Genomic DNA, 18,964 nt, shown 5'->3' with positions numbered 1-18,964 from the left:
TTGCCCACCTGGGTGTTAGGAAGTACGCCTGGAGACTCAGAGCGGGTGGGAAGTGTGTGGTTGTGGAAGATGAACAGGTGGGGCCTCAGGAAGTCCCCTCCCTAGTCCATCTGACCCCTTCCTTCTTTGTCTTGTTCCCTTGAGTGGGTGTGAAGCCAACTTTCTAGCATCTTCCAGCCTCGGACATGTGAACGGTGACCCTCCGTGTTGTACATGTGCAGCATTCCAACTGGCTACCAAGTGCTGTGTCCCATGACCAGCGGCTCTTCTGTCCCTGAACAGAGGGCACTGTGGTGACAGCAGTGTAGGCTTTAGAGTCAGACTTGGGCTTGAGTCCCAGTGCCATCACCCTCCACCAGCTCCAAACAGTAACAGCCGTATTACCAGCCCACCTGAGACTGTCTCTTCATTTCTCTGAGGATCAGAAATGCACACAGGGCACAACAGAGCAAGTGCCCGGTGGTGACCAGAAGGACCATTGTTTCACAGAGGAATGGGGAGATGGTCCCAACCTCATGTAGCTGCTAGGATTAGAAGCCTTGTGTGACCATCCGCTTCTCCCCACCCTCCCTCCAGCCTGAGAGCCTTGGCTATTTCCACCTGCCACCCAGGCCCATACCGGCTAGGAGATAGCCAGTTTTCCTTTCCTTTCTTGAGCAGGTTTTGCTGTGCTTTAAAAATTAAGATGGTAAACTTTAAGTTCTGTGTATTTTACCACAATTTTTAAAGATAATGGTTTGTTACTGGGAGGGCAGGCCAGAATTTCACTTGGCACGGTGGTCAAGGTCAAGTTCCACCTGTCTGCTGCCTGCCTGTTGGTTGCAATCAGGTAATGGTGGCCTCAGGGGAGCCCAGCCAGAGCTGCAGGATCAAGCAGTGGTGCTAAGACCGAGGTTAAAAACAGGCACGGAGGGATCCCTGGGTGGCGCAGCGGTTTAGCGCCTGCCTTTGGCCCAGGGCGTGATCCTGGAGACCCGGGATCGAATCCCATGTCGGGCTCCCGGTGCATGGAGCCTACTTCTCCCTCTGCCTCTCTCTCTCTCTCTGTGTGACTATCATAAATAAATAAAAATTAAAAAAAAAAAAAAAACAGGCATGGAGCTGTAGGAAACTAGTTTCATTGTACAACCGGCCCTCGCCCAGGCAGCTCCAGCAGAAGGCATGGGCAGCCTCTCACCAGTTCTGCTCAGCTCTACACTGGGTGACTGCTTACAACAGGGCAGCAGTATCCCAGGGAAACAGAGGGGAGCAGGACACCAGGAGAGCTGTTTACTCTGGTTGGGCTCCTGGCAGGGCCTCTGCTGAGTGACTCAAGAGCCAGTTTCCCCCTGCCTTGGCAACAGCAGGTCTCTGGGGGCAGTGTCGGGAGATGCTTTAAAGGGATAGGACACCATCATGAGACACAGGGCAAGTGAACACTTTGCTTTTGTGGGGGAATCCCAACTGGAGGCAAAGACACAATGGACAGTCTCTTCACTGTTTCTGACTCAGGGTTGGGTGACTGTCCCAACTGGCAGCACAGTTATCACGGCCAATGACAGGGGCAGTTAGCTAACAAGGTAGGGCCCAGGGCCTGCAACAGCAGCAGTGGGCCGCCTCATTCTTTTCAGCCCTAGGTTTTGGCTGAATTTAGAATTTTCCATTTTCTGCCCTAGCTTCAGCCTGAAGGGGTAGGGAGGCAACCCACACAATAGTTGCCCTGGTCTGTCAGGCAGTTAGTCCCTTGCCTCTAGAACCATCTCTGCCTCTGGGACACTAGCTCCACCTCCCTCCCACGCCTGTCATTCAGCACAGGCACAAGGTAGGAGTCAGGATCTAGCTCTACCAGGGCCGAGATGCCTGCCACAGAAGCTCCCAAGAGGCCAGGCAGGAATAATTCCCACAAGGCTCTTCTACTTGTGACTCCTCGGGGACCACCTTAGTGTCTGGCTCGGCCTATCAGATTGGGGCAGCTGAACAAACTGCCCTTGACAGGCCCCTGACTTCCTGATACTTCACTCAATCCCCTCCCCTCTGTCTGGTTTGCTCGGCCAGGACTCCTCATCCTAGATTAGCAAACAGATAGAGGGCAGTTTTACGGAGCCCACATTCCCTGTCTAGCCCTGCTGGAAACACAGCAGAGGCCTGAGCCAAAAGCTCCAGCTCCAGGCTGAGTGGTGGGCTGTGCTGCCCGGGGGGGCCCACAAAGAGCTGACGCTGATGGCCTCTAAGGTGGACACTGTGGTGCATGTCGACTTCACGCACATTATCTCATGGACTACCCACAAAGAAGCCCCCCAAATGGGAACTTACAGCCAAGGGAAGTGAGGCTCTACAGCTGCTAGGTGGCCAAGACCTGCCTGACGGGGAAGCCATTCCGCCCTTCCTTCCCCTTCCACGGAGGGGCCGAACAGTTACCAGGCAGGCAGGACCTGCAGAGAAGTGGGAGTGCGGGGTTAGCATTTTAAACAACTTGCAGGACAGGAGGCTGTAAAGTACAGAAAAAATTTATTGGAAATCTCTTGAATACATTTTAAAGTATATCTCGGTATTTCCAAACAAGGTGGGCTGGAGGAGGGGGAGGGACCCTGCCACCTGGAGACGGGTGACAGGCCCCAACCCTGTCCCCGGGGTGCTACTAGAGTCAGTCTAGGGCTCATCCCTGTCAGTGTACGGGGCTGAGGGGCAAGGGCCAGCCTTGACAGTTGCTCTGCTCCTCCCAGGCTCAGCTCAGGGCTCAGCCTCCCTGGCCTCTCACTGATGGGGTTCTAAAGGAAAGGCTGCTGCCTGTAAAGGCCAACAATCAGGAGTCAAAGAGGACAATGGCTAACAGGCCTTCCTGTGGCCTCCTCAGGAGGAGCCCAGTGGCTGAGATACTGTGGTAAGACATGGGGGCAGGGGCAATCAATAGCTTTACCACGGCTTCACCCTTCTCAGCACTGGGGCCTCGGGAGTAAATCTGGATTGGTTTAGCAGGCCATGGGTATACTCTGGCCCAGATATGAGGGCCAGTTGGATACCGCTGCTGGGAACATTTCTTTGTGGCAGCAGAACGCATGCAACAGGGGTGGGGCTCAGCCCACCTGAAACAGTATCAGAGCCCCCTCCAGCATTCAGCCTTGTAGGTGGGAACGTCACATGCATTTATTAACAAGCCATTGAGGACCACCTGCTCCACTGCAGAACAGCTGCTGCCAGTGAATAGCCCAGGTGGGCCAGGAGGAATTTTGCCTCAGCCAGGACTGCCAGTCAGGCTGGGAGAGGGACAGGTGGCAGGTACATGAGGCTAGGTGCTTGACTGACTTAAGTAACAATACCTAAATGGTTAAGTCAATCATCTGCCTAGCTTTGGTTTCTCAACAAGGAACCAATCCAGCTAGTAAACCTCAGGGAGGGGTGCAGACCCTGGGATTAAAGAAAGGTGGTGGCCAGGCCCAGGTAGAAAAAGGAAAAGGCCCATAACCTAGCCCTGAGAAACAGGAACAAGTCCCTCCAGAAAGAGGGGCCCATCTGGCCTTCCTTGGGGCCACAGTGGGGCACATACAATGCATCATATGTGCACTGCACACAACTCTGGAGAACTGTACTCACAGAGTTATATGCATTTAGCACCCAAGACTTCCTGGGCTGCCAGAATGGAGTCAGTTACTCTGCAGAAGCTGGGAGAGACTCAAGGCTCTCACCAGGAATACGCAGAAGACTAAGGTAAAGCCTGTCATCAGTTCAAGTGCAGCGATTCTGGGAGGTTCCATCGCCCTCAGCCAGCCCTATTCTTGGATCCCACCTTATGTATATGGGAAGGAAGATCCTCAGAGCAGCAACCCAGATTCTGAGGAGCCTCCACAGAGGAGGCCATACCCCAGGAAGAGGCCCTCCACCTTCCCCAAGTGAAAACATCTAACCTCAAACATATTTTCTCTATAAAATATCTGATTTCTCTGAAAGTAATAAATATTTATCATGTCTTATAACCAAGGAGAGCAACAGGGGGAGGAAGGAGAGAAAAAGAAACTTTGCTGCAATTCCCAATGACAGAACCCTGGAGACCTAGGCTTCTGTTTCTTTCAATGGAGCTGAGCTGCTGAGCACAGCCAGCAGCCAGGGCTGCTCAGGGTCTCTGTGGAGATGATGGGAATGGCTGACTTTGCAGTTCTCACCACCTTGGGCAAGAGGCCTGTCATACTGCCAAAAGTGCAGACACAGGGGCAGAGAGAGGGAGGGAGGGAAGAAGACAGCAAACCAAAAGGAACAAAAAAAAGAGCCTGAAGGAGCCCTTCCTTCTTCCTCCCAGCACTGTCTCCTTCCTCTTTCTGCCTCCACACTAGGTCCAGGCCACCAGCTGGAATGTCAAGTGGTAAACGGCAGGCCGGCAAAGGGCCAGCTGCAGGGCGGACCCAGGGCAGGGGGCCGGTAGGAGGAACAGGATGACAGCCTTTGTGAAGCAGGTGCTGATGGGCGGTATGAGCAGATGGCCCTGCCGAGGGCCCTTTTGTTCCTAAAGGGTCTTCTGATCCCCAAGGCCAGGGGATGAGTCCTCTCAAATGCTATCACCGGGCTTGCCTGCTGCCATAGAGTCTCCAGGAGGTGTGAGAGCAGGGACTTCCGGGTCCCCATGGGGGACACCAGCCTCTCCTCCACCTGGAGCAAGATGAGGGAGGGGAGCAGCTGATGAGTGGGACCACAGAAAGGGGATGCTGCTGGTACTTGAGGACACCAACTTTTACTGCAGGGTTTCTACAAAGGCATCAAACTCTCGGACATTCTTCTCGTGCACAGCCAGCTTCTCTGGTAGTGAGTCCTGTACCAGGAGGGGAGAGAAGAGCTGCTTATTCAGGTAGGGTCCTACAGAGACAGCTGGCCCAGGCCCCTGGGCTGAAGAAGGGATCACAGGACACAGTTCAGCTCAGCACTGCTGGCCGGGACAGCAGGAGATGCAGGGCAGTGGGGCAGCCACCGGGAAGGGGGCTTGTGTCCAGCAGGGCCTGTGGGGGGCTCAGGGACTTGGCGGAACAGCCAAGGGGATCCAAGTGGGTCACATACTGTACGAGCTAGAAAAGGGCCATGCCAACAACAGGATGACACAGAGAAATTACCTTTGGCACAGATCAGGCTGACACTAGAATGAAACAGTAGGCTCAGCATGCTACAGATTAAGAAAAGTTTACCAGAGTTATTCATGACCTGTGCTGGGCAGCAGAATGCCTTGGGGGCATGTGAACAAGGCCGTCCCCACCACGCTCCCAAGAGAGTCTGACTCAGCAGGTCTGTGGTGAGGCCTAGGAATATCAGCTGAGACAGGGGTGCGTTCCAGAGTCGAGAGAAATCAATAAACAAGAAAACAGAATCTGAGGAGTTAAGTTTAACTGCCCTCAAGTATCAACTATGTATAAAAATTTAACCCTAATCAGGTGCTGTCTGATGAATGTGTATCTGAAGAGTTTGACCACCACAGACGGGAGAGCTCCTAACTGGCACAAGGTACTGGGGAGAGGTGGGCACTGTCCCGCCCCCGAACTGGCAGGTGGCAGGCACATTGGGAGCACCAGGGCCGCTTCGGGAGGCAGGGGCGACGGACCACTCCTGCCTGCAGAATCACCCTCAGAGCCTTCATGAGCTGGTTTCTTCCAAACAGGTTTCCAATGAGAAGCCAGGGAGTCAGTGATTAAAAGCCTAAAATCAGAAGCCAGACTCTAGGATCAAAGCTGTGTGTTGCCAGCTCAGTGTGACCACGGGCAAGTTATTTGTTTATAAGGTCGGTTTTCTCATCTGTAAACTGGGATAAGAAAAGCTACCTCTTAGGATTATTGAAGATTCGTGTAAAGCACTTAGAAAAATGCCTGGTACCTAGAAAGCCTCACTAAATGTTAATAATAACGATATTGTTATAGTATTGTTATTACTGAGCATGCTTTTCTGTTTCAAGCAAATCAAGAGCAGATATTCCAAGATTCCTATTCCTACTAGAGCTATTCCTCTAATGTTGCTATGGAAGGTGACATTCCCACCTCAGGTAGAAGGTCTGATATCTTGTGGTGTTAGAGTAAGTAGCTAGTTAGGTTTTAATAGGATGCGTGGGGGCCAGCAAAGAGGGAAAAGGGGAAAAGCTATTGGGGAAAGTCAGAGGTCTATTCTGGCCAGCAGCACTCCAAAAACAAAGCCACAAGAAGCCAGATCAAACCAGACAGGCCAAAGACAAAGAAGACTGGAGACCCTGATCTAGTGAGGGAGAAAAGGTGTGAAAACCTACTCCCCAAGAAATCTTCTTTCCAAATAATAAATATCCCCCCCTCCCCCCAGTTAATAACTGTCAATAAAAGACAGAGACCCAAATCCTGGGTGCACAACTCTCCCGAGCTTGCCAGCTCTCACTTCTCGAGTGTACTTCTCACTATAATAAACTCTTCACCACCCAACCACTGTGTCTGGTCTGGCAACATCCTGGGGATAGGCTGGGTGGAGCCATAGGACACCTGGAGTTTGTAGCTGTGCAGGGTGCTCCACTGCCCTTTGGACATGGGAAATACATTAAACATAGATGTAGGGATTACAGTCAGTCTCAGGACATCTGGCTAAGCTTGAAAACTGCTAGCTGAATCGAGAATGAGCCCTTCGAGGAAAGGGCAAGTACACCAATACTCAGGACCTCATGTTTCTTCTGCCCTGTGCCCCTGGTGTCTGCCTGAGAAACTGAACAGCTGAATGCAAGGGCTCCTGGAGCAGCTTGGTTTAGTGGCCAGAGGCAGCAGAAGACCTCAGACACTGAACAGCAGGGATGGGAAGTAATGGTGAGCGTGGACAGAAGAGGAGGAAGTCAATGCAAGCAATTTCAAGATAATGATTGCCAGGCACAATGCAAACCTCAAGTGTGATCAACAGAAGATAAGGATCTAAAGTATCTCTTTCCTGTTACAGGGAGGTTTGGGAGTTGGGGGAGTAACAGGAAGAAATTTCTAGGCCTTTGGAACAGGAATGACCATCAAAAGAGGATAGGAGGTCACAGGATGAGGTAACCCAGGGGAAGGGCTTTCCATACCAAGTCCTCAGCCATGGACTGTGCCCCGATATCTATGGAGAGGCTGCTCAGCTGAGGAGGATTCTGAAATTCACGATAGAAGGTCCCCAAGTCCATCGGGAGAATGTCGTCTTTAGAAAAAGCTGGTTTCTTCAAAAACAAGACAGACTCAGTTTAGTTTGCCTTACGTAACAGAAGAAAATCACGGGAAAGAAGCTATGAACAATCCTCTTTCCTTCCAGTAATTATCAGAGAAATGGTTTCTCCAGGTTCATCTTAGGGAAAGGAATTGCTATGCCTTTCTCTTCTGGGCAGCTGAGCTCTAGTCCTGGTGCTATACTCCTCTCCCATGGTAAGGTTAATTATTCCCTTCCCTCAAACTCTTTTCCTTAGCAAAGGGTCATCCACTCAGGCAGGAATAGGACCTGAATGGATACCACCAGCAATCCTCATTTAGAGTTGAATTTCAACCCAAGATATGGCACAAAAAAAGAAAAAATAAAGATATGGCACAAAATGCCTTCTTGCTCATGGGCCTCCAAGTGTGTCCCCAAGCAGGGTATGAGGGCAGGTTCCCCACATAAACTGCACAGTGAGATGCCCACCTGTCCCATCCCCTCTGTCTAGACCAGCCCATTTGATCCTTGTGAAGGAAGTCCTGTTCAAGAACCCTGGATGCGTCTAGGTTTATTTCCCCCATGGCAGCAAAGGTCAAGGAAAGTGATGGCAACTTACGAAGTCGATCATAACAAAGTCATCATGGGTATTGCCACTGCTGCCCCCACTGGAGCCATCAGAGTGCAGGCTGCCCTGGAGAGGAGATTCAGTCTCTGGGGAATCTGGAGGATTCACCTGTTTCAGAATAAGGTGGAGGTATGGGCTGGTTCCATGCACTGGGTGCAAGCTGCTGTTAACAGTCAAAGGTTTTGTAAGGAAACCAACACTGGCTGAAAATCTATAAGCCCAGGAGCACAGCCAGTGGTCTCTGAAGGAACAGTGCCTTGTCCAGTAAGACAACAAGCACAGCACCATCTGACTGTTAACTTTAGTCAAAGGGGGACTCACCATGGGATCAGCATCCTCCAGCTCCAAATTCTTGGGAGCAAACATGGCAAAGGGTATGTCCAGACTGGTCAGGGTCACCTGAAAGGACATGGAAATTTTAGTGCCCACCCCTGGCTCAGCTTATAGGCTTTCTCTGTGGCCCAGCAGATTCACACAGCCAGGCTGATCACACCATCCTCTGGGTCCTATCCTGTCAGAGAACCCTGAATCTCCCATCTCCCATCATATATCCACAGCATAAACAGGGGTAGCGCTCCCCATGACCCTGGGAATCAGCTTTGGAAGCCTGACCCACAGCGATTTGGTAACTATTCTGCATTGCAGAGCTGAGGGGGAATTACTTATTTTGAGGAAGGCTGAGATACTGACACTTCAGTGAAAGGTGTCTGTACCAAATGGGGCCCAGTCACCCTCTCCTATGGGAGGCTTATACGATCACAGAACAAAAGCTGTGAACTTCTTCTGGCGGGGGTGTCACAGGTTATTAACCCTCCTCCAAAAAAATGTGCACACAGGTACGCGCGTGCGCGTGCAAACACACACACATACACACACACACACACACACATTTTGCATGTAGTTTCAGGGGTCACACAGACCCTAGGTTAAGAGCCCTGTCCCTCAGGCCTCACTCTAAGGGCTCAGATATTCTCACAGGTGGTAGTGCCAGAAAAATCACCTGGTTGATGGGTTTGTTGACAAAAGCCCCCACTTTTCGGACAAAGATGGTCTCCAAGACATCGTGGGGGGATGCCCGGCCCTCACTGCTGTTTGATACAGTTTCAGTATCCTCGCTGGAGAAGAAAGACAGTGTTGGTACTCACTCTCAAACCACAGCAGAGCCTGCTTGGTTCCCATAAACCTGTTGGTAAGGCTGCAGTCCAGGGCAGGAATGTCCCCCCACCAACCTACCCACATGGGAAATGGCAACATGGGGTCTGGCTGCTGCCACTGCCACCCTCTCTTCTGAGTTGAGAGCAGAGGACTGCACTACTGGAAGCAACTAAAAATGAGGCACATGTGAATGAAACTCAGTAAGCTGTGTAAAGCTTACATTAAATTTAATCTAAAATACCATTGATAAACATCAGTTACCAAGCATATAGCAATCATGCATACAGGTAAGCAGTGCTCATAAACAACTGTGATTTTAACATTAATCTACGACATAAACAGACTCAAGCTTTAAGCTTTTCTCTGCCTTCTTGTTTTGTTATCTAAAATTACCATAAGAAGGAATCATTTACAGTGTTTAGAGTTTATAGCACCATGTTAAATTTAAGCCTTACCTCACAAGAGGCAGTGTCATTATTCTAACTTGAGAGTCCCAAATTTGGCTCTTTAGATAGCCAGAGCTTTCTCCGCCCATGACGCACGGGCTGAGGTCCTATGCTCCATACCACATTTCTTCTCATCACCCCCAATCAACCGTCTGTTCAGCAAAGTCTTTTAATGACACATTTCATTTGGCTGCCCATTTAAGAACCCCCTACAGCAAAGAGATAGGGTCCTCTATCTCTAGCTGCTCCCAGACATTCCCTTGGAGTCAAAGCTCAGAAAACTAGAGTGTAAACGACTAACAGGATCTTCCTTTGGTTATCTGATAGGGGGAGGGATAAAAGGATGGAAATTTAGGAAACCAGGAATGAAAGTTGTTATTTTTTTCTGATGGATGCCACAAAAAGATCTTCGTAAATAATTTCCCTCCTACCACTCCACTGTGGGAATGAAAAAAAATACCAAAAATTTCTATTATCCACAAATTCATTTAGGATGTGATGCGGCAGTCAACGTCTGATCTCCGGGGCCTTGCAGTCAAGGGAGGGCAGGGCAGGTCGGGACAGCCTCATTGTCCCCGGGCGGAACTCCGAGTATAAGGGCAAGAGGAGCTCAGCTTGCGCCTGGCCATATTGTGAGCTACGTGCTCTTTGGCAAATTACTTAACCCTCTGAGGTCTTCTCATCTTTGAAAAAGTAGTAACAGTGGGGACTTGCGCAGGGCAGGAGTGTGAGAACCTTCATGTTCTACCTCATCACTGTCTTCATTAATCTGAAATTTACAGAATGTATCACTTCTGTAATCAGAAAAGACAAAGATTTTTACAAATCTTTAATGAAGACAAACAGCTGTTTCTAAAGAATCTCCATGAGGGACTAACATAACAGGGGGGAAAAAAATCCTAACTACCAGCACAGGTACACAGTAGCTCCCAACTTTAGGGTCATAGCAAACCCCCTGCATGGGTCCTCAGGAAACACTGAGGACTGACTCCAAGGGAAGAAATCTTGAGGTGGGAGAAAAACACACACACACACACACACACACACACACACATCCAAAAGGCTCCTTCACCGGATGAGGGTGATAAGAACTAGGCCCCTGCTGTTGGCTATTAACAGCAAGCCCGGGGCTGCTTCCTTACATACCTGCCACAATATAAGGTTCTTATGGAGGACTTTAAGAATTCCAAATTTGGGGTCTAAGTGCCAGGCCTGAAGCAATGCTGAAAGCGATTCTTTACTGACTGACGCCCAATAAGCATATGTGTCAGGGAGGATGGGTCCCTGGGTGCCCAAGCAGCCAGGCTGTGAACTCACCTGCTGGAAGGTGTGACAGCGCAGTGGGCCCCGTCAGAAGGGGTGTAGGTTGCCAGTCTCTCCTGGTCAGCCTGGGCACCGTGAGCAGGTTGGTTGGGAGCAAGGGGTACCCCACCTTCCTTCCCGGGAACCATGAGCTTTGGGGGAAAAGGGAGGAATACAGTGAATAATGGCAGTGTCAGGCAAGAGGGGAACTTGGTCTAGGGCGGTGGTAGGTGCCTTGGAGCTTTTCCACCACCAGTGCTGCCCCCAAGTGGGCGGGAAACCTCGGATCTACGTCTTCTCTGGGACTCAGCTAACAGGAGTCATGCGTGGTTAAGGACTACAGAAGGAAAGGAAAGAGAGGGAGAAAACACTTGGAAGCTCTTCTTTCCTTTCTGAACTCTAGGAGGCCCTTTCTCCTGGAGTCACCTAGGTCCGTAAAGCTACACAAGAACTTTGTTTCAGAACACGTAGCAAAATAGTGGTGTGTGAAGAGGCCCCTCAACTGCCTTGGGGCAGGGGAGGCAGCACAGGAACCCCAGGGTCATCCCCATCTCTAAAGATACCTGATGAGGGTGTGTGGTGTTTAGGCCAGCAGCAAACACTACTGGGTAAGCCAGGTCAGCTGATCCAACGCCCAGGGCAGCAGGCTGATAGGAAAGGCGAGAGCTTGAGAGCTAAGCAAGAGAAAAACAAAGAGGGGCAGAGGAAAGGAGGAGGAAAAAGTAGGCAATCCTAGAGTACAACTAATGATCAAGGTCATGGAGAGGTAAAGAATGGATCCCAGCCCACATCCTCACAGTGCGGGGTGGGGGCGGGGGCCTGATGTTAAAGATAGACCAGGCCATTACTCTGTGGCTAAGAAAGCAGAGACTTGTTTGCAGTGGGACTGACATTCTCAGCTCTGCAGCCTTCCAAAGGCCTCAAATGAGTTCCCTGCTCCCCCTTTCCCCAGGGGCTCAGCTAACTGTTGAGGTTTCCAGCCCAGCGGACTGGCAAAGCACAAGCCCGAGCAGAACTTGCAGCCAAAGTCATTGGTTTTTCCCAGGTCATTCTATTTTCTCCTTTGTCCTTGAGGTCCCTTTGAAACAGAAGGCGTCTTCCCTAATCACACCCTCCATCACCCCTGGGTATGGGAGGGTTCCTATTTATATTGAAAAAGAAAGAATACCACTCTTGGATTGTTTATTTGGAAACAAGATATAAATAACTCCATGTGTTTTTTACATCAATGGTAGGAGGAGGGGCAAGCGAAACATCCTATTTTGGGCTGCTGTGCTATGGCTGCATCCTGTTAAAAATCAATTACCAAGCCTCAAATAACTCCCAGGAACACTTGGGGACATTTAAATAGCTATACCCTGTACTTTATGTATAATTTTTAAATAAAAAGATGCCATCTTATTATATCCCCTTCTTCCCAGTATGGACTCACTTGATGGGAAAAGGCCAGTCCTGCCATGGGGACCCTCAGAGTGTCCGTCACCACAGGAGTAGGGGTCTGAAAATGTGCCTTTGTGACAGTAAACACACACTGTGCACAGATACACACAGAGACAGGAAAAACAAGAGAAGAAAACAGAAAAGGGACTTGAGAAAGAAGTGAAAACAACTCCGGAATGGGTGGTAGCCATGGAGGCCAAACTGCACAATGGAAATCGGGAGTGCAGCAGGGAGAGAGCAGCATGGCTGCCTTCCTAGAAGGACAACTTAGAAGGGTGTGAAGAAGATACATTTGTCCCAGGGGGCTCCACTGTATGCTTGTTGCCCTGATGAGCAGGTGGAAAACAGAGCTGAGTCAAGCTGTTATGACTTGGCAAAAGAGGGAAGCCCAAACCAAGCATTAGTGTGTTTTTAGTCAAAGGAGGGTAGAAAGGTGTTAGGGAATGGCCCCCAGCAGCAAGGACTTGAGAGCAGGTGCAAGACATGCTGAGGATAAAGATGCTCAAGTTACAATGCTAGAATGGAGACCTTTTCCTGGGGATTCAGAATCTGCAAGGACAGATGTAAACAACTGACGTCTGTTGACTGGAACTTTAAATGCTCGGGTCCAGGGTGCCTGGGAATCTCAGTCAGTTAAGCATCTGACTTAGACTCAAGATCTCAGGGTCCTGGGACTAAGCCCCACATTAGGCTCTGTGCTCAGCGGGGAATCTGCGTCTCTCTCTCTGCCTCTGCTCTCCCCCTGTTCTCTCTCAAATAAAGATATGGTGGATTTTCTTCGTTTGTTTTTAAATGTAAGCTCTATGTCCAATATGGGACTTGAACTTACAACCCGGAGATCAAGCATCACTACTTGATCTACTGACTGAGCCAGCCAGGTCCCCCTTCTCTCAAATAAATAAATAAAATCTTAAAAAAAAAAAAAAAAATGCTCAGGTTCCCAGCTGTAACACTTGACTACACTATCTGAGGCAGGATGAATGGTTGTGTATAGGTGTAGGCGTGTGTGTGTGTGTGTGTGTGTGTGTGTGTCTTATAGCCCCACATGGTGAAGGAGAACTTGATGCAGTAAAAGCTGGGGCACTTTTAAAACTCTTATATTTCAAAGCTAATTATGATTATTTTGAATCTTGCTGTTCCACCTTTAAGTCTTACCAATTAGCTAGTTAATGCTTAGAACTGGAGGTTGGACCTGAAATCACAGTAGTAGGTACATGGTCACAATTATTTCTTGATTTGACTCTGTGTCCACATGACACAGCGGTCCCTTTTTTGTTGGGAAAACAAACACCACATTAACATGCATTTACTGGACTCTAGGAAAAAGCTCAAACAGAAGTTGAACAATTATGCAATTCCCTAGGTTAAACCAAGGAAGAAAGTAGTTCAGTATTTATAGGAATGCTGAGGAGACCTGCTGGCAAATCATTTTCTCTCCCTGTTCTACCATTAAGGTTGAAAACCAAGACTACTGCACCAAACTGTAATAAGCCTCAACTAGAGGTACTCAGAGGGTAGTGACAGGGCTCACCCCATGGGATGCTCAATGTTGATATGATCTTGGTAGGATCTATTTTCAAACTGTGACCAGACACAGAAGGCAACTGACACCATGAGAAAGATAGGCTCCCCTTACACAGGTCATAAATTTTGTGCAAACAGGAGATGTAGGAACTACTTAACTTTCCCTTACTGTTGGGGTTGTGTCAAATTTCCACTGTACCTAAGAGACAAACTGATTTGTTAAGGCCCAGCCTCACCATCCTCATATCTCCCAAGTCACAACGTCGTTTACTATTTATGAATTTACCACCTATAAAACAACATAGGGGCACCTGAGTGGCTTAGTCAATTAAGCACCTGCCTTTGGCTCAGGTCATGATCCCGGGGTCCTGGGATCTCTCAGGGTCCTGGAAGAGAGCCCCTTGTCCGACTCCCTGCTTCTCTTTTCCCCTCTAGCCCTCCCCACTGCTCATGTTCTTGCATGCTCTCCCTCTCTCTCAAATGAATAAAAAAATCTTTTAAAAAATTTAAAAATAAAACTTCAATGAACATCAAACTTAACATATTCACATTTTAATTATCTAAAAAATAATCTACTTTCACCAAAGTGCTCTGGTGGGCTTGCCCCTCTTTTTGGATCAGTATTGCCCTATGTTAGTAAGAGTGCCAAAAGTTGCCCCCTCCCAGAGCAATGGTGACATTCATGCCTATATACATTCATGGAGGGAGGGGAGTAGCAATTCCCACCCCCTACTCATCCAAACCATCTGGGCAACTTTACAAGAACCTCTAACTCTAAACTGGGACAATAGAAATAATAGTGACCCATGGATTTTGTAATTTCCTTCACACACACTGAATAGGTTTGTTTGTTAGTTTGGTTTAGCTTTCTTTTTTTTTTAAGCTAACTTTTGGGCCTAACTTCTGTTTTTGAAACAGATTAGAACCATAATTTTAATTCAATATCTCCTAACTCAGAATGAAATAAATTTAAATATTTTCTTGATTAAAAAACACAGAAAACAAAAATTTATGGGTAGTAAATTAATTTGTTGGGCTCCAAAAATAAGATGGTGAAAGGGGATAATCTGGGACTAGTTGAGGGAACACAGAACTGGATCAGGTCTAGAAGAAACTGTCTAATGTGAAAGTTGAAGAGGAGGGGAGTGATAAAGATGAACACCCAGAGCAGGGAGCTGCAGGCCATGACGTGGGAGATGAATGACTCAGGGTGGAAGGGAAGAAACGCGCCCTGAAATTCAGTCATCTGGCAACAAACAACTCCTTAGATGAAGCAGACTTGGTACCACGCACATTATACAACATGGTCTCACAGGCATGTCCGCTTGGGAAGCTGGGAACCTCGTCTGAAGTCTGTTTCACTGAAACTGGGTTTGACACTGGAGATGGACTCAAGTGGAAAAGTTAATGGTTAAAAATGTTCAGATAAAGAATGCAGATAGCCAGAAATCTGTGTCAACTATTAAGAAAAACTGCACTGCTGGTTTCTTACTGGTATTCTATGTCAAATAATTTTTGTTTTTTTATGTGCTCCTTCCATTATTAGAAGCCATATTTACCACTTCAAAAGTGAAGTAGCTGGGATCCCTGGGTGGCGCAGGGGTTTAGCGCCTGCCTTTGGCCCAGGGCAAGATCCTGGAGACCCGGGATCGAGTCCCACATCGGGCTCCCGGTGCATGGAGCCTGCTTCTCCCTCTGCCTGTGTCTCTGCCTCTCTCTCTCTCTCTCTCTGTGACTATCATAAATAAATAAATTAATTAAAAAAAAACAAACAAACAAAAAAAAAACAAAAGTGAAGTAGCTACCAAATTAACATGAGTAGGATAGAACACCTCTCTGGTATCAGAATGCATTTGGAATTTTGTGACTTATTTTCTAGGGAATTTTAAGATGTCTCCAGGAACGTAAAGGTTACATGTAATCTTGTAGGTTAAGAATGGTTACAGACTAGAGGGGCAACTGGGTGGCTCAGCCTGACTCTTGGCTTGGCTCAGGTCATGATCTCAGGATGGTGAGATCAAGTCCCACACTGGGCTTTCTTTGCACTTAGAGCAGAGTCTGCTTCAGATTCTCTCTCCCTCCCCCTCCTCCCCTCCCACCGCCCCCCATTTGCACATGCGCGCGTGCGAGCGCGTGCACACACACACACACACACACACTCACTCTCTCAAATAAAAAAAAAAGCATGTTTATAGACTAGAAACATTGCAGTATTACCTGCTGGATAAGAAGGCTCTCCTTCACCCCTCAAAATAACTCCCTGGAAACAATCATCATCACCACCACCACCACTACAAGAGATTGTATCTAAATTTTGACACCATTTCATGCCCATATATGTACCAAATAACTACAGCCACCCCAGAACATGTTTCCCCCTACCTGAGATGGAGGGGAGGTGGAAAAAGAGGTGGTACACACTTCTTGAGAATCTTCCACAGAAGGATATGTTACTCCAGTGTCCTCACCAGCAGTTCTATGGCGGGGGTGGGAGGGGGTGGGTGGGGAATAAATCAAGAATTTTATGGTGACGGCAGTCAATTACGGAGAGGATACAAAGGGAGGTTAGATAAGGATGCAAGTCGTGACAAAGGCTGTTTCAGGCAGAACTCACTATGGCAAGAGGCGTGTTGAGTCTTTGATAATGTCAAATATCCAGACAACATCTAGAGGTTGGCCAAAGTTTTTATTTTTAACCCAAACATCCTACCTGACACATCATTTGAGAAAATTTTCTTAAGCCTGGCCAGTTTTTGGACCAAAGAACTGTCAGCAATAGAGATGCAGTGAAACAAAAGTCTTGACTCCAAAGATGAACTATTCAACTTCAAAAGTCCTTCATATAAAGGCAGGATCCTTCCTGATACACATCTTTTCCAAATTCTACGGAATTGTTTTCTGGGCATAGGCCTGAAGACATTTGATTCTAATCTATAACTAAACTGTGCCACTGGTGACCAGAAAACCATTTAATTTGTGAAGGACATTGTTAACTACTGCTACTCTGATAGTCTCCAAGTAGTATCAAATTGAAAGTTAAATCACTACCGTCTAGATCCAAAACGTCCAAGAATTTTCTGAGACAGTTTATGCATTCTAAGTCTTGATATACCTTACAGGCAGCAGCAGGAAGGGAAGCTAATCACTCCATTTCTCTCCATGTGGGGTCTCCATCACTGCCCCCTGCCCACTGATGAGTGCTGATAAAGGTCCTCTATGTATAGGATGAATGCTTCTCCCTAGCTGCAGTTTGGGAAAGCCCCTACACATTCCTCACCTGTAATTGCAGGGGTGCATGGGTGAGGAGCTGGGGTAGGGACGGTCCACAAAGTGATCAATGATAATCCCCATGATAGGTGGGGTCCTCTCAAATTGCCTGTAATGCAATAAGCAGATTGCAATATTTATTAGAATACCTTGTCAGCCCCCCTGAAGTTTTTAGAGGACTCCTCACCTTATACCTTTGGCAACAACCACTAGGGTCTTAACTACTGTATCCCTAAATATAAACCACAACTCTACATTGATGGCTCTAGGACACTCAGATTCTCCAATCTGGAAACTGGGCTCTTTCTCAAGGTCATTTTTCAGAAGGGGACTAATTTCAGCAATGGCAAAGCTGAACTGTAGGTTTAGCCACAGAGTTTGAGGGAAAAACAAACTTTATTATCTTTAATATCTTTGGAGGAGCTCTTTTGGATTCCAAGGCTCTTTCCTCACCTGGTAGACATAAATGCCAAGTTAATTCTGTAAGCGCAAGAAAGAGTGATGGTGCCCACAGGGGTGCCTACTGTCCCAACACGAACTGTCTGGAAACCTAGGAGAAGAAATACATAATTAGCTTTTCCCCAGAGAATACTGACACTGTCCCCAATCTGGCTTTCCCTGAATCATTCAGCTTATCACAATCTGTGGCATTATCTACTTAGTCCCATGGGTGCAATGGCCTCAATTTCATATATGTTTATGTGTGTATGTGTTTTTCTTTTGATTTATTTTATATTGACCTAATATTGGAAGGGAAAACAGCATTCTACTTCCAGATAAACTTACCAAGAGAAAAAACAACTGTTAGTCCTAAAGTCTGAGCAAATCCTAACCAACCCAGCCCAAATGTGTCACACGCCCAGTGACACAGGAAGGGGACCCTGGGGCTTTATCACACAAACCCCTCGGTTTACATAGGTGCGGAAGTGACTGCACTTCTATTTATGCTGCCACCCAGAACTAAGTATAGAAAAGAGCCAGGGCCTCGCAGGCGATATTTCTAATAAAGCTTTCCTGGTTTTCTGGGTTTTATTTTCAATTTGTCAAAACTGCTAATGTTCATCAGAAACATTTAACAAACTCATTATAGAAAATTAGGAAAACAGACAATGATATAAAGAACAAGAAAGAATGCTGAGTTACTAGAACTCTGGGGAAAATAATTCAGTCATTCCTTGGCAGCTCTTTGGACCACCTACCCACCTGTCTTTTTGATACCTTACTTGTATCACATATATTAAAGTCACAAGCTACTTATTATTACAGGCAGCATCTAAGCCCATCTCTGAAGTCAGGAGGCTCTTAACACTACAAATGCTTTTCAACCTTGATACATACCTTCTCCTAAGCCATTCAGCTGAACTTCCCCAAAATATATCCTTAGGAAAGAAAGAAAAAGAAACAAATGATTCTTTATTCTAAAGGTCTTTATGGCCAGAATACCTAAACAAAACAAACCCTTCTTTTCTTATCTGAATGAACACCTCTCCTAATGGAGCAATGATGTTACTACTTCAATTAAGCTGCAGGCATATGGATGTATATGGAAAGAACTAGTTAAGAAAAAAGAAAAATAATAATTAAGTGGGGTCTGCGATTTTAGTTGTTTTTCCCACTCCTGCAATATACATATATATATATTTTTAAAGATTTTATTTATTTATTCATGACAGACACAGAGAGAGAGAGAGAGAGAGAGAGAGAGACAACGAGAGGCAGAGACATAGGCAGAGGGAGAAGCAGGCTCCCTGCAGGGAGCCCAACGTGGGACTCGATCTGGGTCTTCAGGATCACACCCCAGGCTGAAGGCGGCGCCAAACTGCTGGGCCACTGGGGCTGCCCTCCTGCAATATATTTTTAAAGTATGCCTCCCAGGAGCACCTGGACACCTCAGCAATTGAGCATCTGCCTTTGGCTCAGGTCGTGATTCTGGGGTCCTGGAATTAAGTCTCGCATCTGGCTCCCAAAAGGGAGCCTGCTTCTCTCTCTGCCTCTCTCTCTGTGTCTCTCGTGAATGAATAAAATCTAAAAAAAACAAAACAAAACAAAAAAAAAAAGTATATCTCCTGGGGAATAAAGAATATAGAAAGAAGAT

At 47.5% G+C, this 18,964-nt stretch overlaps 1 protein-coding gene across 50 annotated transcripts in view; it reads right to left on the bottom strand.

Annotated features, from left to right (window-relative positions):
• Nucleotides 1-2,470: 2,470 nt before the first annotated feature.
• ATG13 (autophagy related 13) overlaps nt 2,471-18,964 on the bottom strand; it is a 53,179-nt gene continuing 36,685 nt past the window's right edge. For 4 of the 50 annotated variants that reach the window (XM_026004077.2, XM_072760312.1, XM_072760313.1 and 1 more), the window contains 12 exons: nt 18,208-18,248; nt 17,323-17,419; nt 16,880-16,978; nt 15,985-16,078; nt 12,071-12,169; nt 11,202-11,312; nt 10,654-10,790; nt 8,736-8,850; nt 8,057-8,134; nt 7,727-7,843; nt 7,013-7,141; nt 2,471-4,777 (listed from right to left, as the gene is read on the bottom strand). In XM_026004077.2, the coding sequence (XP_025859862.1) occupies nt 4,700-4,777; nt 7,013-7,141; nt 7,727-7,843; nt 8,057-8,134; nt 8,736-8,850; nt 10,654-10,790; nt 11,202-11,312; nt 12,071-12,169; nt 15,985-16,078; nt 16,880-16,978; nt 17,323-17,419; nt 18,208-18,248 (1,195 nt within the window). In that variant the 3' untranslated portion in view covers nt 2,471-4,699. Of the gene's footprint in view, nt 5,269-7,012; nt 7,142-7,726; nt 7,844-8,056; nt 8,135-8,735; nt 8,851-10,653; nt 10,791-11,201; nt 11,313-12,070; nt 12,170-15,984; nt 16,079-16,879; nt 16,979-17,322; nt 17,420-18,207; nt 18,249-18,964 lie in introns of all 50 variants that reach the window. The other 46 variants (XM_072760320.1, XM_072760321.1, XM_026004078.2 and 43 more) reach the window with 17 other exon arrangements.

This window comes from Vulpes vulpes, chromosome 5 (assembly GCF_048418805.1).
Source record: "Vulpes vulpes isolate BD-2025 chromosome 5, VulVul3, whole genome shotgun sequence".
Classification (NCBI taxonomy): Eukaryota; Metazoa; Chordata; class Mammalia; order Carnivora; family Canidae; genus Vulpes; species Vulpes vulpes.
This window is presented reverse-complemented; position numbering and strand designations above follow the sequence as displayed.